Consider the following 25,838-nt stretch of genomic DNA (forward strand, 5'->3'; position numbering starts at 1 on the left):
ATTGATGTCCAGGGAACTACCCCCATAAGCAAAAGTTACTCACATGTGTAAATGTTTGCAGGATCAGGCCCCAAGAAGCTTTATAAATATCTAATTTTACACCATTGTGTATTACTAAAATGCTTATCTTGCTCTATATTTATCAATCTACTTCAAGATACAAAAAAAGTAAATGTCATAGGAATACGTATTTTTCCACATGCAGCAATGCAAAGCCAATAGCATGGGTTAGAAAAACACATTCTGTTTTTTAGAAAGCAATACTTTATTCCAACAAATACAGTGATTTTGTCACTCTCCCAGATAGCCTATATAGCTGAGATTGAATTATTATTAGACTCCTAGACTTTAACAGACCATCATGAACATCTAGTCTGACTACACATTGCAGGCCACAGAACATTGCCCACCCACTCGGTAATAGATTAGACCCAGAACGTCTCATTGTGTTACTGAAGCCCTTAAATCATCATTAGAAGACTTCAAGTTACAGAGGATCCACCATTTACTCTAATTTAAACCTGCAAGTGACCCATGCCCATTTTGCAGAGAAAGACGAAAAACCTCCAAGGACTCTGCCAATCTGACCTGGGGGAAAATTCCTTCCTGATGTCAAATATGGTGATCAATTGGACTCTGAGCATATTAGGTGGTCAACTGAACCCTTCCACCACTTACATTGTCTTGTCTTGTGTCATCTTTAAGATTCACAGTGACTCTTTCCCACAGGAGCTGCCACCTTTCTGAGCTCTGATTTAATTTATTCTCCAGTCTTTCGATTTCCTGAAATCAATAAAAAAGTGTTTTCCTGAGGATACACATTTCAGGCTGGTTGCATCTAAACACACAAATTCCATTTTCACTTGCCATAAAAGAAATACGATAATGATAAGGATTGGATATATTTTATAAAACAATTTAAAAAGAGCAAATCCAATGCTGTGACATTAGCATTAAACATTGCCAACATTTACATAACATGGTTTATAAGAAGTGATAAAGTGATAAAAGGAGAAACTGAAACAAAGACTTATTTGATTTAGATTCCAAACTGTAATAACATGTTCTTGTCGTGAAATTTGGGAATATAACCTTTCTTGGTAGCTTCCAGTTAGGAGCCCCTTCCTAGCCCCACCCCAGAGCATGCGCCCCTAGCCGATGAACTCACCCCCCTCCCACACTCCAACCCCCTGCTCCAGCTTGTTGAAAGTGAGTGAGGGTGGGGGAGAGCGAGTGACAAAGGGAGGGGGGATGGAGCTATTGCGGGGCAGGGCCTCGGGACAGGGCAAGGGGTGGGGCAGAGGTGTTCGGTTTTGTGTGATTAGAACGTTGGCAATCCTATTACTACTTCTGCTTGTTCTACCTTTTGTATTGTCTTCCTTATCAGTGCTGGGCTGGGGAAAGACAGAGAAGAGTTTGGGCCATTTGCACAAGGGGGTTTGCAATCTGCTGGTTATAATTTAAAACTTTTTGTTAAAAGCCCAATTCTGAGGGGTCTTCTATGTTGTTGGAGGCAACCTTCTGGGAGCCAAAAGGAAGGGATGAGGCCTACTACACAGAGTTACTAAACACCACTTTTTAGCTGCCTTCAGATTCTGTAAAGAGGAGACACACCCAGAAGCTGGGACTAATGGACATGCTATGAGCTAGGCATAAAGATTTGGACACCTTATACTTCATTTGCTTTAAACGATATGGTGAACAGGAACAAGAACAGGGGGGTAAAGTACTGCTGCAATCCAGAAAGAATCCAGAGTTTGCCCCAAATGAGATAACATTCCTTGCAAAATATGAGGTTACAATTTTGACAACTCTAGGAGAAGATAGTTAGAAAATCTATTATACAGGTTACTTTTTTATTTAAAAAGGAAAGTGAAAAAATGTATTAAGACTTTACTTTTAAGGAATAAAAAGTAAGATATACCTAAATTGCCTCATTATTGGCTGCAGTTCACAATGTAAAAAAGGTAAGTATTAAAACCTATTTACAGAATTGAATTAATTCAGAACAGCATAACCTTTTGTAAGATGTTTGACTGACTTTCTGACCCCATATCTCTTTGGAGAGTAAACCAATTATTTTTACCTAATATTTACTTTTATAGCACATCTATAAGGCAATGCCTTGAATGGCTATGAATTTGATAAGTGTAATAAATTGTGGTTTTCTGTCTTTGTTAGCATCCATACTTACATTTAAGAGGCTCGTGATTGCATCAGGTTGCACTTTGCTAACATCATCATAGCATGGCCACACTATTTTCCTCTTACTCTGGGGAAATGAACCATCCATTTGGTCAACTTCCTCTGAAGTACTGCATTTCACAGTAACCATGGTCCAATCATAGGAAGGGCCTGTGGCCAAGGTCTCTTCCATATAGTAATCCCATGTTTTCAGGCTGGACATATTTACACTTGGTTTTAATGCCTGTTTGAAACAAAGCCCAATAAATTAGTGTCACATGGAAATTTTCAGTTTCAGAGTTTTCCCCAACACAAATCCAATACTTTACATTTTATAGACTATCCTCCTGAATTTAATGTAGCATTGCTACTGGTGTGTGCTGATCTGGAATTACAATGTTCAGTGCATGACTGTGGGATAAAATAAAAGATGTCAGATCAAGGGAAATAAATAGTTACTTACCTCACAGTAACTGTACTTCTTCAAAATATGCTGTCGATATATAAACCACCGGTGGCATATGCATATGCATGCCCCATACTCTTGAATTCTGATTCTTTTGGCCAGCAGTGTCCATTGTGGCCAGGCCTGCACTCTGAGTGTTTTAGTGCCTCCGATCTGAGGGCATAAAGGGTGTGGCAACCCAAATGTCCCTCAGTTCCTTTGCCAAAACACAATTTAGATATTATAGGACAATGTAGTGGCAGAAAAGGAGGACTGGTTGTGGAGTATATGTGGACAATTCGTATCAAAGAACCACAGTCACTGTAAGATAAATAACCATTTCTTCTTCTTCAAGTGCTTGTCCACATACATATTCCACTATTGGTGACAAGCAAGCAGTGACCTAGATCATAGAGGTGGATGCTAGGAGTCTTACCTAAACAATGATTGTCAGACAACCTACTGAAATGGACATCTAGAGGGTTGACAATCATTGTTTAGGTTGCTGAAATGGACATCAGATATTGATGCTTCAACTGTGGGTAATGATGTACTACTTGAGCGCAGTCGTGGAAAAAGCCACCCTGGCAATAATTTGATCAGAGACTCAAGCCTGAGGCCTGTTTACTGTACGCACACCAACGCGTTGGGAGGTAGCAGGTTGGATACTGTGCCCCCAATACGAAGCATCACCCGAGTATATAAAGCTCAAAACCGCAAATACACCATACATTTAAGTAATAATAGCCCTTATTTGGAATTAACATCTGACAGGGGTCAGAGTCTTTTTGGGTCTTTTTGGTACTTTCCAATGTGATTGCTCGCATACCTTTTATGGAAGTAAAGAGGGTTAGGTCTCGGCTGGTATTTTCCAGTGTTTAGCAACCATTCCTTTTATGGGGTACCATTACACTAAGTAGGTCACGGGGTACAGCAATATCACGGGGCAGTTACACAACAAGCATAAGGGAGGGCATGGGTGATCATTATAAATGTTTCATACTTGTTACAATCCTATCTCACCCAAGCAGTTTTTATATTTCATAAGCATTAGGCACATATTACAAATAGTTTCTGCTTCTGGAACTTCTCATTTGCCCCCCTCCCCCAGCAGCCAGGGGACACAGCTAGTTTGGTTCAGGCTTAGGGCCTGTTAGAAACAAGACAGGCCCATGTTAACAAATCAAGGCCTATGTAGTTGGGGGGGGGGGGTGTCTTTTCCTCACAGTGCTAAGTTGGCTATTTCATTGCACAATGTATTTAGAAATGTGTCTGTATTGAGACTGCCTGACCTGTCATCATAAACTACAAATAATCTGGGGGATACCCTAAATGGCTTAGTCCTAGTCATGTAGAAGGACAATGCTCTGCATACATCTAGAGTGTGAAACTGAGCCTTCCCTTTCCGTAAATAGCCAGATGTATTATTTGGTTGAAATAGAAATCAAAGACTACCCTCAGCAAGAATTTTGCTGTAGGTCTCAAAGTGACTCCATTTTTATGAAAAACTGCATGAAGGTCTGGACATGCGAGCTGATAGCTCCCCTACCCTTTTAGCAAATATTATTGCAACTTAAAAAGGGATATACCCGCATAAGGTCATTCAGGAATCTAGCTACTGTAGGGTGTGAAAATGTCAAATAATTCTATGTTGGAGGTTGGACTGCTGAGATGGCTACTAAATGGATCCTCAGGGAGATCAGAGATCGTTCAGAGCTCTTTAAGGGCAGAAGGTAATCTAGTATGTCAGGTATTTGGGTGTTCAGTGGAGACAATTGGTACTGTTGAGCCCAGACAGTGAATCTCTTTCCTTGACTGAGCAGATAAGCCTCACAGAGTCCTTTCTACTGCGGATAAGATTGTTTTGTATCTCAGTTGAACAGGTTTTCTCTACTTACGTTAACCAGCCAGTATTTGTGCCATGCAGTGCAAGAAAGAGGGATCTGGATGGAGAATCTGTCCTCAGCTTTGGCATACCACATCTGGGGGCAGAGGCAACTGACTTGGAAGTTGAATGAAGAGATTCATTAGGTCTGAGAACTGGAACAAATGATACTGCGAGGTGTGACGCTGAGCAGATCAAGAGTGACTACAGGGCTCTGGGAGTACAGGGCTCTGGGAGTTTGAAGCGCAGGTGGTATTCTCTTCGATTCTTCCTGTTGAAGGTAGGGGTCTGGGCAGAGACAGATGCATCGTGGAGGTGAATGCCTGGCTGCGAAGATGGTGTCGCCAGGAGGGCTTTGGCTTCCTCGACCACGGGATGCTATTTGAGGAAGGACTGCTAGGAACAGATGGCGTTCACCTTTCGAAGAGGGGAAAGGCCTTATTTGCGCACAGACTGGCTAACCTAGTAAGGAGGGCTTTAAACTAGGTTCGACGGGGACAGGTGAGCAAAGCCCACAGGTAAGTGGGGAACAAGACCTGGGAGATGGGTTGGAAACAGGAGGGAGCACTGGCTATAATGGCAGAGAGGAAGGAGGGTCAGGGCAAAGCTGGGAGGCAAGATCAAACCAGTATCTTAGATGCCTTTATACAAATGCAAGAAGTATGGGTAATAAGCAGGAAGAACTGGAAGTGCTAATAAATAAATACAACTATGACATTATTGGCATTACTGAAACTTGGTGGGATAATACACACGACTGGAATGTTGGTGTGGATGGGTATAGTTTGCTCAGGAAGGATAGACAGGGGAAAAAGGGAGGAGGTGTTGCCTTATATATTAAAAATGTACACACTTGGACTGAGGTTGAGATGGACATAGGAGACGGAAGGGTGGAGAGTCTCTGGGTTAGGCTAAAAGGGGTAAAAAACACAGGTGATGTCGTGCTGGGAGTCTACTACAGGCCACCTAATCAGGCGGAAGAGGTGGATGAGGCTTTTTTCAAACAACTAACAAAATCATCCAAAGCCCAAGATTTGGTGGTGATGGGGGACTTCAACTATCCAGATATATGTTGGGAAAATATCACCGCAGGGCACAGACTATCCAATAAGTTCCTGGACTGCATTGCAGACAACTTTTTATTTCAGAAAGTTGAAAAAGCTACTGGGGGGAAGCTGTTCTAGACTTGACTTTAACAAATAGGGAGGAACTTGTTGAGAATTTGAAAGTAGAAGGAAGCTTGGGTGAAAGTGATCATGAAATCATAGAATTTGCAATTCTAAGGAAGGGTAGAAGGGAGTACAGCAGAATGGAGACAATGGATTTCAGGAAGGCGGATTTTGGTAAGCTCAGAGAGCTGATAGGCAAGGTCCCATGGGAATTAAGACAGGGGAAAAACAACTGAGGAAAGTTGGCAGTTTTTCAAAGGGACGCTATTAAGGGCCCAAAAGCAAGTTATTCCGATGGTTAGGAAAGATAGAAAATGTGGCAAAAGACCACCTTGGCTTACCCTTGAGATCTTGCGTGACCTACAAAATAAAAAGGTGTCATATAAAAAATGGAAACTAGGTCAGATCACGAAGGCTGAATATAGGCAAATAACACAGGAATGCAGAGGCAAGATTAGAAAAGCAAAGGCACAAAATGAACTCAAACTAGCTATGGGAATAAAGGGAAACAAGAAGACTTTTTATCAATACATTAGAAGCAAGAGGAAGACTAAGGACAGGGTAGGCCCACTGCTCAATGAGGAGGGGGAAACAGTAACGGGAGACTTGGAAATGGCAGAGATGCTTAATGACTTCTTTGTTTCGGTCTTCACTGAGAAGTCTGAAGGAATGTCTAGTATAGTGAATGCTTACGGGAAGAGGGTAGGTTTAGAAGAGAAAATAAGGAAAGAGCAAGTAAAAAATCACTTAGAAAAGTTAGATGCCTGCAAGTCACCAGGGCCTGATGAAATGCATCCTAGAATACTCAAGGAGTTAATAGAAGAGGTATCTGAGCCTCTAGCTATTATCTTTGGGAAATCATGGGAGACGGGGGAGATTCCAGAAGACTGGAAGGGGGCAAATATAGTGCCCATCTATAAAAAGGGAAATAAAAACAACCCAGGAAACTACAGACCAGTTAGTTTAACTTCTGTGCCAGGGAAGATAATGGAGCAGGTAATCAAAGAAATCATCTGCAAACACTTGGAAGGTGGTAAGGTGATAGGGAATAGCCAGCATGGATTTGTAAAGAACAAATCGTGTCAAACTAATCTGATAGCATTCTTTGATAGGATAACGAGCCTTGTGGATAAGGGAGAAGCGGTGGATGTGATATATCTAGACTTTAGTAAGGCATTTGATACAGTCTCGCATGATATTCTTATAGATAAGCTAGGAAAGTACAATTTAGATGGGGCTACTATAAGGTGGGTGCATAACTGGCTGGATAACCGTACTCAGAGAGTAGTTGTTAATGGCTCCCAATCCTGCTGGAAAGGTATAACAAGTGGGGTTCCGCAGGGGTCTGTTTTGGGACTGGTTCTGTTCAATATCTTCATCAACGATTTAGATGTTGGCATAGAAAGTACGCTTATTAAGTCTGCGGACAATACCAAACTGGGAGGGATTGCAACGGCTTTGGAGGACAGGGTCAAAATTCAAAATGATCTGGACAAATTGGAGAAATGGTCTGAGGTAAACAGGATGAAGTTCAATAAAGATAAATGCAAAGTGCTCCACTTAGGAAGGAACAATCAGTTTCACACATACAGAATGGGAAGAGACTGTCTAGGAAGGAGTATGGCAGAAAGAGATCTAGGGGTCATAGTAGACCACAAGCTTAATATGAGTCAACAGTGTGATACTGTTGCAAAAAAAGCAAACATGATTCTGGGATGCATTAACAGGTGTGTTGTAAACAAGACACGAGAAGTCATTCTTCTGCTTTACTCTGCGCTGGTTAGGCCTCAACTAGAGTATTGTGTCCAGTTCTGGGCACCGCATTTCAAGAAAGATGTGGAGAAATTGGAGAGGGTCCAGAGAAGAGCAACAAGAATGATTAAAGGGCTTGAGAACATGACCTATTAAGGAAGGCTGAAGGAATTGGGTTTGTTTAGTTTGGAAAAGAGAAGACTGAGAGGGGACATGATAGCAGTTTTCAGGTATCTAAAAGGGTGTCATCAGGAGGAGGGAGAAAACTTGTTCACCTTAGCCTCCAATGATAGAACAAGAAGCAATGGGCTTAAACTGCAGCAAGGGAGATTTAGATTGGACATTAGGAAAAAGTTCCTAACTGTCAGGGTAGTTAAACACTGGAATAGATTGCCTAGGGAAGTTGTGGAATCTCCATCTCTGGAGATATTTAAGAGTAGGTTAGATAAATGTCTATTAGGGATGGTCTAGACAGTATTTGGTCCTGCCATGAGGGCAGGGGACTGGACTCGATGACCTCTCGAGGTCCCTTCCAGTCCTAGAGTCTATGAGTCTATGACTGCCTTTGCCATACTCGTGTTGTTATGACGATCATCCTGGCTAAATCTTGCCTGAAGCTCCTGAGAACTCTTAGGATCAATGGAATTGGAGGATAAATATATATGAAGCCTGAGAACCAGTGGATCAGGAATGAGTGGGACAGTTATCCCTGACTTTGCCCTCCTCTGGACAAGTGCTTTTTCTTTCATTGGTGGCAAAGAGGCCTATGGTTGGATGAACCTACTTGATTGATGTGTCTTGGATAACAGTATCCTTTACTGACCACTCATGGTCCCTGGCAACTGTCTGCTGAGGTGGATCCATCAGCATATTTTGCAACCCTGGTAGGTGTAAAGCTATTGGAGTAATCTTGTAATTCCATGGATTTGCTGTTTCTTGACATAGAGCAAGTCTACATTATCGCTTAAGTTGATCTAACTTACATTGCTCAGGTGTGAAAAAGATCCCCCCACTCCCGCCCCCTGAAGTGATGCAAGTTTCGTGTTGTCCATGCTGGTGTTGTATCAGCAGGAGACTCTCTCACCAACATAGCTTCCCTTTCTCGCCGAGGTGGAGTAATTATCTCGACAGAAGAGCTCTCTCCCGTCAGCACAGCGCATCATCACCAGACGCATTACAGCGCCCCTTGTTTGTTTATGTAATATGCTGCTATGGCTTCATCTGTCATGACCTGAATTGTTAGACACTTCAGAACAGAGAGGAAAACTGTGTGTGCTAAACAAATCTTAGTCCTCAAATGTTTATGTGAAGCTGGGTTTTTTGAGGAGTTGATAGGTTGAAAGTTGTCTAAATGGGCTTCCCTTCCCACCAGTGGAGGTATCTGCCACCAGAGTATTTGATGGCAATGATGGAGAGGGACCTAGTACAGGAGTCCTGGTGGGACCTGCATTCTCATATCCAAATGATGTTTGTTGGGTTGATGTACCAACTTTAACCATCCTTGCCTGCAACATAGGTGTAGTCTGGCATGCCGAGTTACATATGTGCAGGTGGCCATGTGCCCTAGGAGTCAGAAAAATTCTTACAGATATCTCGTGTTGAGCTAGCAGGTGGTTGCCCAGATCTCCTATGGCTTGGAATCCCTTGGGGCAGATAGATCATTGCTGCTGTGGAGTCCACAACTTCCCCTATTAATGCTATCATTTGAATAGAACTAATACGGGCATCTCTTTGCTTTCTTTTAGTCCTAAAGAGGCAGAAAGGTCCAGAGTTTGCTGTATTGAGTCAGTTATCTGTTCTTGAGACTTCCTGCAAATGAGCAAGTCCTCTAAGTATGGATGAACCCAGACTGTTTCCTGAGATAAGCTGTCACTACTACTAGGAATGTTGGCCCAGATTTCTGAAGGTATTTAGGCATTGCAATATCTGTCCGACTTAGAAACCTAAGTTTCATTTTCAAAAAAAGTTTCACATAGGCACTTAGGACCCTAAGTCTCATTGATGTTCAATGAAATTTAGGCTCCTAAGTCACTTAGGCATTGAAACACTGAGCAGACCGATGCCTAAATACTTTTTAAAATCTGGGCTTTCATGAATATGGCTTGCCACAGGTGCTGGCTTCCTCCTTGCCCCGGGGGTGCTCAACCCCTGCTCCACTCCAGGCCCTGCCCCCACCTCGCCTCTTCCTGCCAATTCCACCCCCTCCCCTGAGCACACCCCATCCCCGCTCCTCCCCCCAAGCACCTTTTGCATGCTGTGGAACAGCTGAGCGTGGTGGGTGGGAAGCGCTGGGATGGAGGGGAAGGAGTTGATCGGTGGGGCTGCCGGCAGGTGGGAAGTGCTGAGGGGGAGGAGGTAGGAGCAGGCTACCAGTGGATGCAGGCCTGGAGCACCCACAGAATCAGCACTATGCCGCTGTCGCTCTTCATAGAGTGAATGATAGGACCCTGTATTGGTAATAGGAATTGCTTATCTGAAAACTTAGATATTTTCTGTAGGCAGGATGAATTAATATATGAAAATAAGCATCCTGGAAGTTGAGAGCTGAATACCAATCTGGTGGATGTAGGGTGGAAATTATCGACGCCAGGGTTACCATCCTGAACTTGAGCTTGTGAATGAAGGTGTTCAATTGTCTCAAGTCCAGAATAAGGTGCCCTCCACTCTTCTTCTCAAGAATTAGAAAGTAACGGGAATAAACCCTGTTACTCTCTGTATTCTGGAAGCACTATTTCCACTGTTCTGAGATTTGGGGTGTGTTTACACTGGAGCTGAAACCATAATGGCCAGCTAAGGAAGATATATCTATGGTAAGTGTGCCAAGCTAGCATTCTAAAATAGCAACACAGCTGTGGCTGCATGAGCAGTGGGATGGGCTAGTTATCCCAAGTACAATTCTGTCTGAAACTCTAAGTAGGTACTTGGATCAGTTGGCTTGTCCTGCTGCCTGTGCAACCACGGCTACACTACTATTTTTAGAATGCTACCTTGATCAGAGCTAGCACAGGTATATATATACCTGAGCTCGAATTATATCTCCAGCACCAGGGTTGATATATCCTCAGAAGTGACTGCACCTCCAGATGTAGCATGCTCTCATGAGATGGGTCCCTGAAAAGTGATGGGAAAAATAGGTGGTGGGTGGGGAGTGTCTGGAATTGGATCGAATAGTCCACCTCTATGATTTCCATGACCCAGCAGTCTGTAATGAAATTCCAGACCACACAAAAATAAAATAAATGGAGGGGATATAAGTGGGAAATCCAAGAGAACTGTACACTGCCCCCGACCAAGGAGCCTGCTGCTTTGATGAAGATCAGAGCTGGTGAGAAGATGTGATAGTAGAGGCACATGATTTCCATTTCTTACATTTCCGTTGCTTCCTGGGTGGTTCAGGCTGTTGATAATGAGTACAGTATTGGCTGCCTTTGATGCGGTTGAGGCTTAAAGAACTTTCTTTTTGGTGCACAAGTATAGACTCTCAGGAACTGCAGCGTCACTTGAGAGTCGTTCCACAGAGCATACAAGCCTCATCAATCTTTATATTAAAAAGTCTGCATCCTTCAAATGGAAGATCCTCAATTGTAACTTGTACCTCTCATTTGTAGCCTTGATGATAAATAATATTTGCAGCCAAATAAACTGAATTTCTTGCATCTCTCTTGAGGTGTAAATTTCTGCTGACTGTGTTTTTCATTAGCCATTGTGACAACCAGAGATCCTGTTGTAGGATGTATGTAAAATTGCTCAAAGCCTTAGGAAGGCACTTGGCAGCAATGATCTACTGATTTTGATGTTGGTGACAAAGAAGCAGGCATCTGCCAGAGTAACTGCCTGTTCTAAGAGCCTCTCATTCAAGGGCATTACAAGACATCCAGGCCACAGAGATGTATGGGATGCCCTTGAAGTTTGTGTGATGTCTTCCGGACAACTACCACTGGACTCTCCAGGGTATCAGCCAGCCTACAGAGCAAGTCATGGAATGCCTTGAACTTGTCTGGGAGTGAGGTAGATGTGGCTACCATAGCGTCATCCAGATACAACAATGAGATAGTCGCTTGTATGGGGGGTGGGTCCTCTGCCAGCAAGTCCCCATCAAAGCTCTGACCAGTCTGTCCAGTCAGCAGCACTGTAGTCATGGTTGGCTGTAGGCCACTTTGTGAGGTGGGGGAGAAGGTGATCTAGCCCTGGACTAGGCTGCATCTCTCTTAGAGTTCTATGTCTGAGACATTAATAATGAGTCCTAGACTCCCTCTCTGAAGCGTATGGATCTGAATAGCTAGATCCCAGGGACTGAACTGGTAATGCCCCCTGCTATTCTCAGAGCCTGGGAAAGAGAAGAAGTGCTTCTTTTGCAGGGTTGCAGCAGTGCCAGATGGAATATTGGGAGCATCACCAGACTGCACTCTGATTCGTTCTGCTGATGTGCTCAGTACCAGAATGGGGGCAGCTGGTTGTGGAGGAAGTACCTTCTGTACTGATAATAATGGTGAGTCCAGTAATGAGGAAACTATAAGGTCCCTTGGAACTGAGTATGCTGGAGCCATAGGTAAGTGTACGGACAGTGTTGGTAAGGGGGCTATTGGCATTGGGTCCCTCAGGGACAAAGGGTTGGTAATGGGTAATTTTTGGAGTACTGAGGAACCTGGTCTTGACACACAGTGATGGGTGCCAAGAAACCCTCTCTGGGCCTTGAGCTATCTTTTTCCAAGAAAATTTGAGGGGATTTCTGGTTTCTCACAGAAGGATCTGATAAAGGAGACCTGGATCATTTTCCTTTGTGGGCTTGGTGCTCTTTTCTCCCCTTATCCTCTTAGATTTTACCAGTTAACAAATTGTGAAGTAGCTATCTGTTTACAATACAATGAGTAGATTGCACAGTGTGTGAGATGCTCCGATACTGCAAATTCCAACTTGTAGCCACAGGTGGTGAGAAGGAACAAGCCATCATAGAAGAAATGGTTACTTACCTTACAATAACTACGGTTCTTTGAGATCTGTTGTCCATATGTATTCCATGATCTGCCCTTCTCACTACTGTGGAATCTTTTAACACCTGGATTTTTTACTGGTGAAGGATTTGAGGGACAGTTAGGGTCACCTTGCCCTTTATGTCCTCAGGTGGGAGACACAAGGATACTCAGGGCTAAGGTGCAGCTCCAATAGATGCTGCTGGCCAAAAGAATCTGAAATTGAGTGCATGGGACACATGCACATCAACAGTGGAATATACATGGAGAAGAATGAGCCATTCTTATCTGTCCATCTTTTCAGTTAACAAGATAATAAAATGGAGGCACACTGTGTGTACGTACGTATATACTTACATACATACAATTCCTTTATGTCTCAGTTGGAACCCTGATAACCTCTCCCATTTCCCCTATTTTAAAAGCAACCTGCAGTCCAGGTTCTGCATCATGACTATGATTCATTTAGCTGAACAGGAGAAAATCTCCCTTTGTCAACACTAACTGATCAGAGGTGCTAATTTCATAATGATAGAACACATGTAGTGTCAATGAAACAGATATGGCTCCCCTAATTGAAATATTTATACGTTTTGTTGATCAAAGATTAGACTAGTTTATAAATAGCATTAAATCACAGAATATCAGGGTTGGAAGGGACCTGAGGAGGTCAACTAGTCCAACCCCATGCTCAAAGCAGGGCCAATCCCCAGACAGATTTTTGCCCTAGATCCTAAGTGGCCCCCTCAAGGATTGAACTCCCAACCCTGGGTTTAGCAGGCCAATGCTCAAACCGCAGAGCTGAAAGCAATGCATCAATATTATTAATCTGTGTGCTGCCATGCATACCTTTAATATTTTACTCAATGTTTTAATTTAAAATGGACAAGTATTGTTCATGACACAGTACTTTATACTTAGAAAATAATTCTAAGTAGAAGGGATATGGGTCATGGTACATGATAAATATTGACACTATAAAATTATTCAAGATACAGCTAAATGTGATCAATATATGTTCCTTTCAGGAAATGATATGACATGTAATGCAATGTATCAGGATCTTATGAAATGTGTCTCACTACCAATGTAATTTATATTTACTTTTAACTTGCTTCCTCATAATTTTTATTTAGATTTACTCTTTATGGTCATGTGCAAATGTTAACACTCCTCCTGCAATCATTACTCACATAATTAATCTTTTGTCATGCACCTAAGTAGTCTTCTTTATGTCAGTGGGACATACGTGGATGAGTAAATGTTCTAGGACTTGCCCCTTAACAATTAATCAATATGAGTCATAAATAATTTGCATGACTAATGATATAAACTAGTGAGAAATTGCAATGATCTATTAATATTTCCTAACATTTCTTCAGCAGGGTTACTTAGAATAATAAATGTCTGAAACTGGTCTAGACCAATTCAACAAGTTGCAAACTAATTAGAGAATCATTCAGAATAACAAACAACATAAAAGTTTCTATATCATACCTCTGTTTCAACAGGTGCATATAGGTAATTGAAGAAAATGGGGCTCCTTTTGTGCATTTTTGCAATACATTCCCAAATACAGATTCCCTTTTTGGCATGTCTGTCTCCTTTATCTTCAAACAATGTCCCTATAGGAAAAAAAGGTAAAAGAAGGATTTATAGTGACACGCAACAAATGGTAAAGCATAATCAGAAGGATTTTGTTTTATGACATTTAGCAAGGAATGAAAACATTGCAAAAATGACCAATACTTATGAGGTCTGAACTGATGAAAATAACATTGAAGAATTTTATGTGGTGCAGTGTAATTGCCATTCTTACTGCCTGAACACCAACTTGATATGAAAACAAACATTCTATAATGTGACATTTGCATTCTTATTCTGAAGCCTACTGCAGTACTTGAGGTGTTGCTAATGAGGTTTGTTCTAAATTTACTTTTTGTTTTCGCCCTTCAGCTGCCACTTAGTGTGTACCATATATACACATTAAAAATGTTGTAATTATTCAATAACTTGTGATATATTGTTGTGCTATTGTGCAATATTACCACCTGAAATGTGGACTGGGAAGTACAAGTCTGAGAGCAGAGACTTGGGGTGAAATCCAGGCTCCACTGAAGTCAACGGTAGTTTTGTCATTGATTTCACTGAAGCCACTATTTCCTTCTTGGTGTGGTGATATTTGAAAGGATCACCACCCTGCTGGGAGTCTCATAAGTCATAACTATGATAAAATGACAATAGCTTACAAAATATACAAATCAGTATTTTGTGCAGAAATAGAATGCTCAGTGCCACGATTAGTTTCACGGTGGTTTGGGCTTTTGCAGAACGCATTAAATTGACTGCTTGCCATGAGAAACCTGATTTCTCTGTGAAAACTGTTCATTTCAGAGTTTGCACTAGCGCTTTGCTTCTTGCATATGGTCAGGTACAAGCCTGAGAAAGGTGGATGTGACTGAGTGATCAGTCTGACAGAGGAAGGGCTGAGAATGCAAAAGGAAGGTGGGGCCTTAGATGAAGCAAGGTAGCCTGCAAGAGACAGAGGAAGAAAGTAAAACAAAAACACAGGCATTCATGAGGAAGGGGAAACAGGCTCTCCTTTATGGAAATGCCATATAATCTCATGAATCCCAGGACCTCTTTTTTGTAATTAAAAAAAAATATATACAATAAAGAACAAAAGTTCTTTAGAGAACAGGCAGATGGAAGGGGAAATTGTATTAAGTGAATGGACTGGAAAGTAAAGCAAGGTTCTGGCAATTATAACTATTCTTTCCATTTCTCTTACCCTTTTATTCTTTCCCTTTTAGCATGGTTCAGGAACTATTCATTCACCAAATATAACTGCCAATGACTCTGTACGCAGAATTAATTCCAGCACACCTCAGGCACTTACATAGCACTTGGTAAGTTTTTCTATGTTTCTAGGTGGTTGCAATGTAATCATTAGCACCATCTCACAATGGAAAGACTCCTGTGAACTAAATATTAATTAAAGGCAAATGTGTAAAATAATAAAGAAATGAAAAAAAATGAAGGAGCATCAACCACATTCTTCTACACATACCATGTTCTAGTCTTTCATAGTCTGAATCCAGAAGAAATGTTTTAAATCTATTTGAAACGTAGTGGAAAGCTAAGAACTTCAGGAAATACTGATTGAATTCAAACTCTGTTGGATACTGGTTGTGAATCTACAAAATATATACAGAAGGGAAAAAAGACATTGACTACAGTAAAACAAGAATGTTTAAAGGACAGTAAGGTAAAATATAATGACAAAGTAATAACCCTGTGAATGCTGATAACAAATATGTACTTAAAAGCTACTGTCTTACCTACCCTCCTTATGGATCCATTTATGCAGGTTCTTTTCCTGGTATTTTTATTTAAGACATTTTGCAGCTGAGTTAAACCATAGAATGTCTGCTCCATCAAAATGCTAGAGTATAGATAGTGTGATCCTAATTTTCAATTTAAAAGCACAGAAGTTTTTCTGCATAAACAGTATAGCTATCTTTGGCTGCTTTAACAGACACCATTTTCACAAAAGCTATTTAATATTAGGCTTAGTCTCCATTTTCTGAAGTATTTGCAAAGTTTGATATATTTCCCCCTAATATTAAATTTGGTTCATCTGCAATGAGCATCTAGTATCCCACATCCAGCTATACTCACGTTAGGCCAAAGTTAACTTTGATAAATGTGACATTGCTTTATATTGGAATGATAGCTAAGTAAGTAATGATAGTTCAGCAGACCCGAAGAAGAGCCTGTATATCTTGAAAGCTTGTCTCTTTCACCAACAGAAGTAAGTCCAATAGGAGATATTAACTTAAGAGACAAGTTGGATGAGGTAAATAAATAAGTTTTCAAAATATAGAAAGTTACAAGGACATTGTCACAGTATGTTTCATAATTTTGAAAATAATCCCCTTTTCATCCTGTACTGTTTATGATCACTGTGAATCTTGAGATGGAGATTTTCTTTAATGATATTTTCCTCTCTATCACATATGGTTTGTTATTTAGACTTGCCTATGACTGCTAATATGCTAACAATTTATAAAGAATTACATGGGCTTTTCAAATAGACAAAACAGAAAAAAAATTGAAGCTCCAAATGTGCTAGGTCATCATCCAAGACTGCTATAACATGAAATATATGTCAGCTATCAGGTAAAACAGAGCAGGAGACATACTGTTCTCCCTCAAGGAGTTCAGTCACAAATTTAATTAACACAACATTTTTCTAACGAGCATCATCAGCTAATTTATATCTTACCTATCTAGTGTGTTAAGCTCAGTTTGCATTTTTTGTTTATTTATCGGCAATCTGCTTTGATCTGTTTGCTATCCCTTATAATCACTTAGAATTTACCTTTTGTAGTTAATAAACTTATTTCTTGTTTATAAAATAACCCAGCTTGTGCAATTCATATCTGGGGGGGAAGGAGAGGGGAGAAGCTATTCATCTCTCTTTCAACATTGAGGGAGAGGGAGAATTTTTACGAGCTTGCGCTGTGCAGATCTTTCTATACAGCACAAGACAGTATTATTTAGGGTTTATCCCCCAAAGGGCCTGCGCATGTGAGTCCTGGGTGAGTCCTCTCACCCAGAGCTGACTTCAGTCTGTGTCTGCAGGTGTGTGGCTCTACCTGTGTGTATGTGCTGCAAGAGGCCGGGGAGCCTAATTCAGCAAAACAGGGAGAGGGAATCCAGGCTGGTGGAGCAGCAGAGGGTCAGTGAAACCCCAGTACAACAGGTGGCATCCCGGACGGGGGAGGTCCAACCCATCACACAATCATCGGCATGGACACATGTCCTGGGGAATTATGGTTGAAGCATGAAGGGACATATGACTCTTCAGTGTATCTGGCACGTAAATATTTTGCAACACTGGCTACAACAGTGCCACGTGAATACCTGTTCTCACTTTCAGGTGATATTGTAAACAAGAAGCGGGCAGCATTATCTCCTGCAAATGTCAACAAACTTGTTGGTCTGAACGATTGACTGAACAAGAAGTAGGACTGAGAGGACTTGGCTCTGAAGTTTTACAGTTTTATTTTTAATGCTGTTTTTTTTGTATACATAATTCTACATTTGTAAGTTCAACTTTCATGATAAAGAGATTGCACTACCGTACTTGTATGAGGTGAATTGAAAACTACTATTTCTTTTTGTTTTTTATAGCACAAATATTTGTAATAAAAATAAATATAAAGTGAGCACTGTACACTTTGTGTTCTGTGTTGTAATTGAAATAAGTATATTTGAAGATGTAGAAAACATTCACAATATTTAAATAAATGGTATTCTATTATTGCTTAACATCGTGATTAATCATGCAATTAATCTTTTTAATCACTATTAATTTTTTTAATAGCTGACAGCCATTATATATATATATATATATATATAAAAAATTGGAGAAATCTGCTTCATGATATGCTGCTCTCTGGGCTAAACTCTCTCTATTAGTCATTATTTCACACTGGATGTGGGATATCTTTGTCACACACAATATCCGAGGATGCACCTTTTTGAAAAGGAAGCATAAAAACAGTTTCTTTTCAAAGTTGGCTGCTTACTCAGACCCCACCAATTTTGAGTATTATCCTAGCAGAAATACACAAAGAGCGCAATGGCAAGTATTTTGCCGTAGGCCTTGTCTACACTACCATGGTAAGTCAACCTAAGTTATGCTACTTCAGTTACAAGAATAAGGTAAGTACCAGAGTCGACAGGAGAGCACTCTGCCATCGACTTGGCAGGTCTTCACCAGACCTGCTAAATTGACACCACTGCATCAATTACATCAGTGCCGATCTACTGGTTTGTTTGTTTTTCTCACTTTGAGTCATCAATGTTACAATTACATTAAGAAAGAAACATGTTAGAAAGTTGTCTTGCCATGACATATATATAATTCTATATGTTTACATGAATGAACATAATATAGACTCTCAATTAGGAACTGAAGATTTGCCATCATGGATCAGTCTAAAGGTCCATCTAGTCCAGTATCCTGTCTAACAGTGCCAGATGCTTAAGAGGAAGGTGCAAAAATTCCTCAGTAGACTGACGTGGGATAATCTGCCCCCGCGATAAAAAGTCTCATTCTGCTCATTAATATTTAGAGACTAGCTTAAGCCCTTAAGCATGAGCTTTAATACCCCTTCCAAAATTTGTTAGCATTAATTATAACAACTCTGGATATACTTGTTATCCATTTCAATGTCTAACTCCTTTTAGCGCTTGCTAAGTTCTTGGCCTGAACAACGTCACATGGCAAATTCCTTTTATTACCTTTTAATTTCATTTTCAAAATTAAGAAAACTGTATGTAAACCTTCAGATGAAATGAAGATAAATACACTATTTTAAGAACACAAGCAGAGCTACCAATTAAATGGATCACTTGAAATATAAATCTCATGGGGCTTTGTCTATCATAACACTAACACCTCCATACTCATTTATTCTTGCAATATTCCCAATATTCTTGCATTTATTTCTCATTTCCTTCCTTTCTTTTTCATTTTACATCTCAACTTTTCTTTCTGCTCTTTGTTCAGCTATCTCCCTTCTTTCACCCACCTCAGGGAAGAAACGTTTATCATTAATCACTACAGTTACAATATATCAAACTAAATGGAAACCCCTGAAGATCATGGGAGTATGCTCAATTGGCATTAAATACTCAAATCTGCTTTTATGTGGTTCAGGTTTAGATATTCAGAAATGCTAAAAATCTTGAGTGACAAGGTGGATGAGACAGTATCTTTTGCTGGACCAACTTCTGTGGGTGAAAGAGACCTGCTATTGAGCTACAGGGAGCTCTTCTTCAGGTCTGGGAAAGGTATTGAGAGTGTCACAGCTAAATACAAGGTGAAACAGATTGTTTAGCAAAAGTAATTAACATATGTTTTAAGGGACCATTCAAAGTGAAGTGGCCAGTTAACCCCTCTGCCGTCATTCACAGGTCAAAAAAGGGATGTTACTAGGTTACAGATTGTTGCAATGTGCCATACATCCAATGTCTTTATTTAGACCATTATTTTTAGTGTCAAGAAAAGTTATGAATTTAAGCTCCCAGGCTTGCCTTTTGAAGGTGTGTAGGTTTCATTTGAGGACAAGGACTGAGAGGTCAGATACACTGCTTGAAAAACGTTTGCCCAAAGTGACATGCTGTTTGTCTATGATTGTTTTTCTGCGAGAGCTGATTTGGGAGCATAGTATCAGATGTGTTAGTTTAACAAATTTCTGAATCTGAATCCATCAAAAAGAAATTAGGTACCAATGTATAGCAGTGATGGATCAGAGTAATATAGGAAAAATCCCTATAGGAATAGATAGGCGCATATACAGTATTTCAGACAATGAATTCTCATTTGAATGTTAGCTACTGGGCATATATCTAAAATATTATGCCACCATAAGAACTTCCAGTTCGGTGCATACTTGCTTATTCTGTCCCCTCTATTTCTATAATGAAGACTGCTAAACTCTCATAGCTTTTGTACTGATACAGATGTGTAAGACAATTTTCAAAAATGTAATTTTCTCAATAAAAAATTGTGGAAGACCAAGTTTATGAAGGAAAAAGCTTTTCAGATTTCTTTATAAAAAGGAGAAGAAAAAGATTGACAGAATTATAGTGGGATTACAATGCTTCTACTGGAATGCACAGATTTAAAAGTGGTCAAATACTTTAATTCTGGATAGCAATGCCATATGTAATAATAAACTGACAGATCACAAAAAGCTACATTTACAAATATACACACTATATGTAGTTTCATACATTTTTTCCATTTTAAGAATTTTTAGTGAATTGTACAAAGGATGGATATTTTTATAGATCAACAGATTTGCTGTTCGTCATGAATTTTACAGCATCCTAATTTCTGCCTAAATGCCAATAAGTAGTTTACCAAATTTAAAGGGCAATAAAAATAAACTGTTGTTCAAATCCTGGCTGGGATGTATGTGTAGAGAATGAAATAATTTCTCAACCAGATCCCTTTTCTGAAACTTCTGGAGCTAAAGTAACTGTAGAAATTATTATAATGCAATTTACTTCTGCAGGAAAACAATTATTAATTTAAAATATTTGCAGTATGAGAGTACAAAGGTGAATGACATAGTTGCTATTATTTTGTGTTTTAAGAGTTGATTTCTGCATACTTGGATATGGGAGAGGTGCCAGAACTGGCTTAGGTGATCACTGCATTTATTTCTCCAACTACAGTACAATCTGCAAAGTTCAAATTAGCGGTGAGCTACTGAGGTCAAAAGTCCCTGATAAAATGTAGCTCAGCCAATCAGAAATGAGAGAATTGTGTGCCCTGGAAATCTACTGTAAGAGAAGGTAGTTGGGATTATTTAACTGATTATAAATAAACACAAAAAAGATGTCACTAGTCATTACAGGTTACTTAACCCCATTAAAAGGTTAAGTATATTTAGTTATAATTTATCGGCTTTTGTCCCCCTTGCAGTCAATGGATTTGAAAGGGATCAGACCCTAAACTTGTATAAAAGGTTGTAATATTGGTTAACGATGCAATTTTCACATAAGCAACCCAGAAATGTAAATCAGCGAGTGAGTGTTTAGCACCATTAGATTCCTTTGAAATTCCTATCCTAAATGATAATACATATGTAATGGATACCTAAATTGGCTAAGTAAACATACAGATGTTTCTGCTACTGTAACTAAAATAAAGACTAGAACAAAGACTCCTGAACAGGGCTGGCTCCAGGCACCAGCATTCCAAGCAGGTGCTTGGGGCAGCAATCTGCAAGGGGTGGCAGTCCGTGCATTTTTGTCCCCCCCAACCTGCGTGCTGAATTGCCGCTGAGGACGACGGGGGCAGTTTGTGTGCCATGAGAGCGGCACGCATGTTTCTGCGGCGGCGACAATTCAGCGGCAGCTTCTATGTTCAGCTGTCGGTGGCGGCGCAGCTTCTGTCTTCTGTCTGAAGACAGAAGCTGCTGCCGAATGGCCGCCACCGCGGAAACGTGCGTGCCACCCTAACGGCGCACGAACTGCCCCTGCCATCCGTGGTGGCAATTCGGCTTGCTGCTTGTGGCAGCCAAAACAGGAGAGCCGGCCCTACTCCTGAAGTTCCAGAATTTATTCAGTTCTCTTCAGAATACTATTTGTAGATTTCCAGTTTTATAATATCTTTTAATTTTGTAATCCCAATGCAAATAAATATTAATTTGATTTAAATGAATCAAAAAAATTTCTAAATATTCTATAGAGTAACTAGTAATCGCCAAGAAGCTGTCGTTGCAAATGCATGAACAGCTGAATAACTTCATGGGAGTAGTCATACTGAGTTCATTGTAACTACTAATGTAACTAAAGTATTTCACATATGTAACTCTTTGCAGGATTGGACCCTAAAATTGATGGAGAATTTTATTTAAATTCTGGAGCATCATTTGTTCAGTATACAGTTGAGCTATATTTATCAAAATACCAAATAGATATAGCTGAAGTATAAAATAAGGGGAGCTTCCTGTAATGACATCATTTTAACTCATCCTATCTTCTTAGAAGCAATGAAACTATCTGCCAGATGTTTCTATTGTGAAACATGATTTAGTATTAATAATTTAGCTGACACCTGGAGATACTGGCATAAACAATGACTTTTTAAAAGATGATGCAGTTCTAATTTAGGAATCACCGTTTCATATGTTTTCTTTGTAACTTTAGCTCAACGACTGACAAATTTATGCACATTGGCTCTAAAATTTTATTGCACTCAAGATGTTAAAACTGAAATGAATGGTTAAAAAAGAGATTTGAAGAGAGACCAAATGTTTCTCAGTGTTTATTTATGGGATATTTGCATAACAGATTGTAATATATTAAATTTTAGGATCAAATTCCCATCTGATTATAATATATAATAAAATAATAATAAGAATAATAATATATCTAGCTGCACACAAACTAACATAGGGCACTACTCATAGAAACATCATGGTACAAATATTTAGGATCAGATTCTTCACGACAAATTTCTATATAAGCATACATATTAACTTGGACGACTTTCAAAAATCATACCCTTGAAATCTGCAGCAATATTGTTAGAATTTGTTAAGTCAACAACATATCATAATGGACTAAAAGACTATCTTCAGAAAGTTTTATGAATTACTCCTAGATAATTTATTCATAATTATGATTCTATATCATATACTTAGCCTACAACCATTGTGTAAAGTGTGTCTGTTCAAAATATTAATAATTTATATCACTTCCTAAACATAAAATAGATAAGAAAGAAATTCACAGTACCATATATGGGAAGCTGCTACTGTATTTTAAAAATACCCTCACATTAGTTATAAAGATAGTTTTTTCTAAATAAAAACAACGAGGAGTCCGGTGGCACCTAAAGACTATCTAAATGATACCCTTTAGCCAAAGCAAAAACAAATAGATAATTTACTCTTATTTTTTAAAGGACACTATACAAATATTAATTCGGGTAAATGAATGGCTTATCCTAGAAAAAAATATATAGCTGATTTTACAGAGAGAAATGTAGTTTGGAGTGTAATAGAAACACTTAAATTGGCCAAAAAAAGATGAGAGAAAAGGTGGGTGAAGTAATATCTTTTATTGGAACAACTTCTGTTGCTGAGAGAAATAAGCTTTAGAGAGATGAAGAAGAGCTCGCTGTAAGCTTGAAAGCTTGTCTCTCTCTCCAACAGAAGTTGAAGATATTACCTCACCCACTTTGTCTCTCTAATATTCTGGGTCAAGATGGCTACATCAACATTGCATTCGAAAAAGATGGGCAGAATAAGAAACTATCAATGCTTACCTGAAAATTTCCTTTTTTTGAGTAATAAGGTCCACAGATGTGTTACAATGGGTATTTCATCCTGCGTGCAGCTTGGGGCAGAACCAGACCTCTCAGTCACCGGCAACAGGAGAACATGAAGTTCCCTCCTGTTGAGACAACTTCCCTGGCCAGGATAATTCAAATCTAATTTCTTAAATTACAGATGATGTTACATATACTTGGAGGAAAAACATCTTGCTCCTACTGTAGAGCAGTCTACCTAACGATTATAAACTTAAATCCTTGGATATCAATTTCCATCTCTATTCTGGATGATCTGGTTTTCTGCAGGGTGAGACAGATCTGTGGACCTTATTACCAGAAGAAAGGAAATTTTCAGGTAAGCATGGATACATTTTCCTATTCTTTTTGCTAAGGTTCACAGATTCCTTACGCTGGGATTTCATAGCAGTCTCTCTCAAGGTGGGAAACAGGATCATTAAATATGGAAATTCAAAACAAGGCACTTTATAATTACATAAATAAATATAAGAAGAACAGGAGTACTTGTGGCACCTTAGAGACTAACAAATTTGCGGATACAGACTAACACGCCTTCTACTCTGAAATAAATAAATATACACACTCTCTTAATAATAGCCAGTGTTACTGGCCCTGCCTGTAATATACATCTTCCTCTGGGCATTAAGGTGTGGAGAATATATCTGCCAAAAGAAAGGAAATGGCATTGGCTTAGATTGGATGACCAATATGCAGAATTTGGTGAACAAATGACCACCAAGCAGATCTCAGTACTGGAGTCCTGACTGCTCTGACCTGAGATTATTAGTGCACCTAAGTACTGCTTAACCAAAAGAGGAATATTTCTTAGATTTCCTTAGGGAATTAATGCTATCACAGTTGGGAGGAGTATGTGTCTGAATTAAAAGTACAACAATGGGTCATTTGAGAAGGCTCCCAACTTCAAATTTAAAAAGCTCATCTGATTGTAGATAGTAGCCACTGTGAACCAAGTGAGAAACCGAGCAGAGGGGAAGGAGGGTGGGTCATGCAATACCCACAGGGGACACACACCTCAAGGAACTCCAGTTACTATAAGGTAAGTAACTTTCCTTCTTCAAGATCTGGTCCCTATAGGTATTCCCTGTTGATGACTTCCCAGCAGTGTACGTTGAGGAGGAGAGGACAAGGAAGTGTTCTGCACACTGACTGTAGGGTAATTAACCATTTGAACCAAAAGAAGCATCCTTGGCAGAAACTCGAAGCAGGGCATAATGCTTAGTAAAAGTGTGAATGGTGCCCTAGTTGCTGCTCTGCAGATCTCCAAGAGGAGAATCTACTATGACCTTTGGTAAATTGTTCAAATGGTTAATTACCCTCCCTGATAAAAATGTATGTATCATTTCCAGGCTGACTTGGCTAGCTTTAACTTGCAGCCATTGGATTGTTTCATACCTTTCTGTGCTAGACTGAAGATCCATTATCAAATATTTATTCTCCACATAGGTACTTGAAGACTGTAATCAAGTCATCCCTTAGCCTACTCTTTGTTACGCTAAATAGATCGAGCTCCTTGAGTCTATCACTGTAAGGCATGCTTTCTAATCCTTTAATCATTCTCATGGCTCTTCTCTGAACCCTCTCCAATTTATCAAAAAACATTCTTCAATTGTGGACACCAGAACTGGACACAGTATTCCAGCAGCAGCGGCACCAGTGCCAAATATAAAGGTAAAATAACCTCTCTACTCCTACTCAAAATTCCTATTCATGCATCCAAGGATTGTACTAGCTCTTTTGGCTACAGCATTGCACTGGGAGCTCATATTCAGCTGATTATCTACAATAGAGTTGCCCATCCTATAAATATGGCCTAAATTCTTGTTCCTATATGTATACATTTACATATTAAAACACGTTGTTTGCTTGTGCCCAACTTACCAAACAACCCAGACTGCTCTGTATCAGTGACCTATCCTCTTAATTTTTTTACCATTCCCCCAATTTTTGTGTCATGTGAATATTTTATCAGAGATTTTTCTGTTTTCTTACAGGTCATTGATAAAAATGTTACATAGCACAGGGACAAAACAACTGATCCCTACAGGCCCCCACTAGAAACACACCCAATTCAATGATGATTCTCCATTTACAAATACACTTCAAGATCTATCGGTGAGCCAATTTTTATTCCATTTAATGGGCGTCATGTTAATTTTATCTTTTTCTTGTTTTTTAATCAAAATGTCATGCAGTACCAAGTCAAATGTCTTAATGAAGTCTAAGTACATTACATCAATACTATTTACCTTTATCAACCAACTTGTAATCTCATCAAAAGAGATGTGTCTGGATTCATTTTCTGATAAACCCATGTTGATTGGAATTAATTATATTACCCTTCTTTAATTCTTTATCAGTTGAATCCTCTATCAGTTGCTCCTGCTCCTTGTTCGGGAGGTAATCTTTGTTGAAAGCAGTGCTGCGGTCCTCCTAGTCTGGGGCCCAAAAGTACAGATCACAGGAGCCCCAGTATGGCCAGCGGGTGGGATCATAACAATGAGGCGGCAAGGAGGGGGGTACCATTGGT

At 39.7% G+C, this 25,838-nt stretch overlaps 2 protein-coding genes across 7 annotated transcripts in view; one reads left to right on the plus strand and one right to left on the minus strand.

Moving 5' to 3' along the window:
* Positions 1 to 25,838, plus strand: part of LOC127052012 (uncharacterized) — a 584,770-nt gene that overhangs the window by 76,150 nt on the left and 482,782 nt on the right. The window lies entirely within an intron of this gene.
* The window catches only part of SBF2 (SET binding factor 2), a 588,450-nt gene that overhangs the window by 29,696 nt on the left and 532,916 nt on the right, over positions 1 to 25,838 (minus strand). For 5 of the 6 annotated variants that reach the window (XM_050954979.1, XM_050954981.1, XM_050954978.1 and 2 more), the window contains 4 exons: positions 15,476 to 15,602; positions 13,903 to 14,030; positions 2,195 to 2,428; positions 679 to 783 (listed from right to left, as the gene is read on the minus strand). In XM_050954979.1, coding sequence (XP_050810936.1) covers positions 679 to 783; positions 2,195 to 2,428; positions 13,903 to 14,030; positions 15,476 to 15,602 — 594 coding nt within the window. Of the gene's footprint in view, positions 1 to 678; positions 784 to 2,194; positions 2,429 to 13,902; positions 14,031 to 15,475; positions 15,603 to 25,838 lie in introns of those variants that run through there. The other variant, XM_050954982.1, reaches the window with a different exon arrangement.

Source organism: Gopherus flavomarginatus, chromosome 5, assembly GCF_025201925.1.
Source record: "Gopherus flavomarginatus isolate rGopFla2 chromosome 5, rGopFla2.mat.asm, whole genome shotgun sequence".
Lineage (NCBI taxonomy): Eukaryota > Metazoa > Chordata > Testudines > Testudinidae > Gopherus > Gopherus flavomarginatus.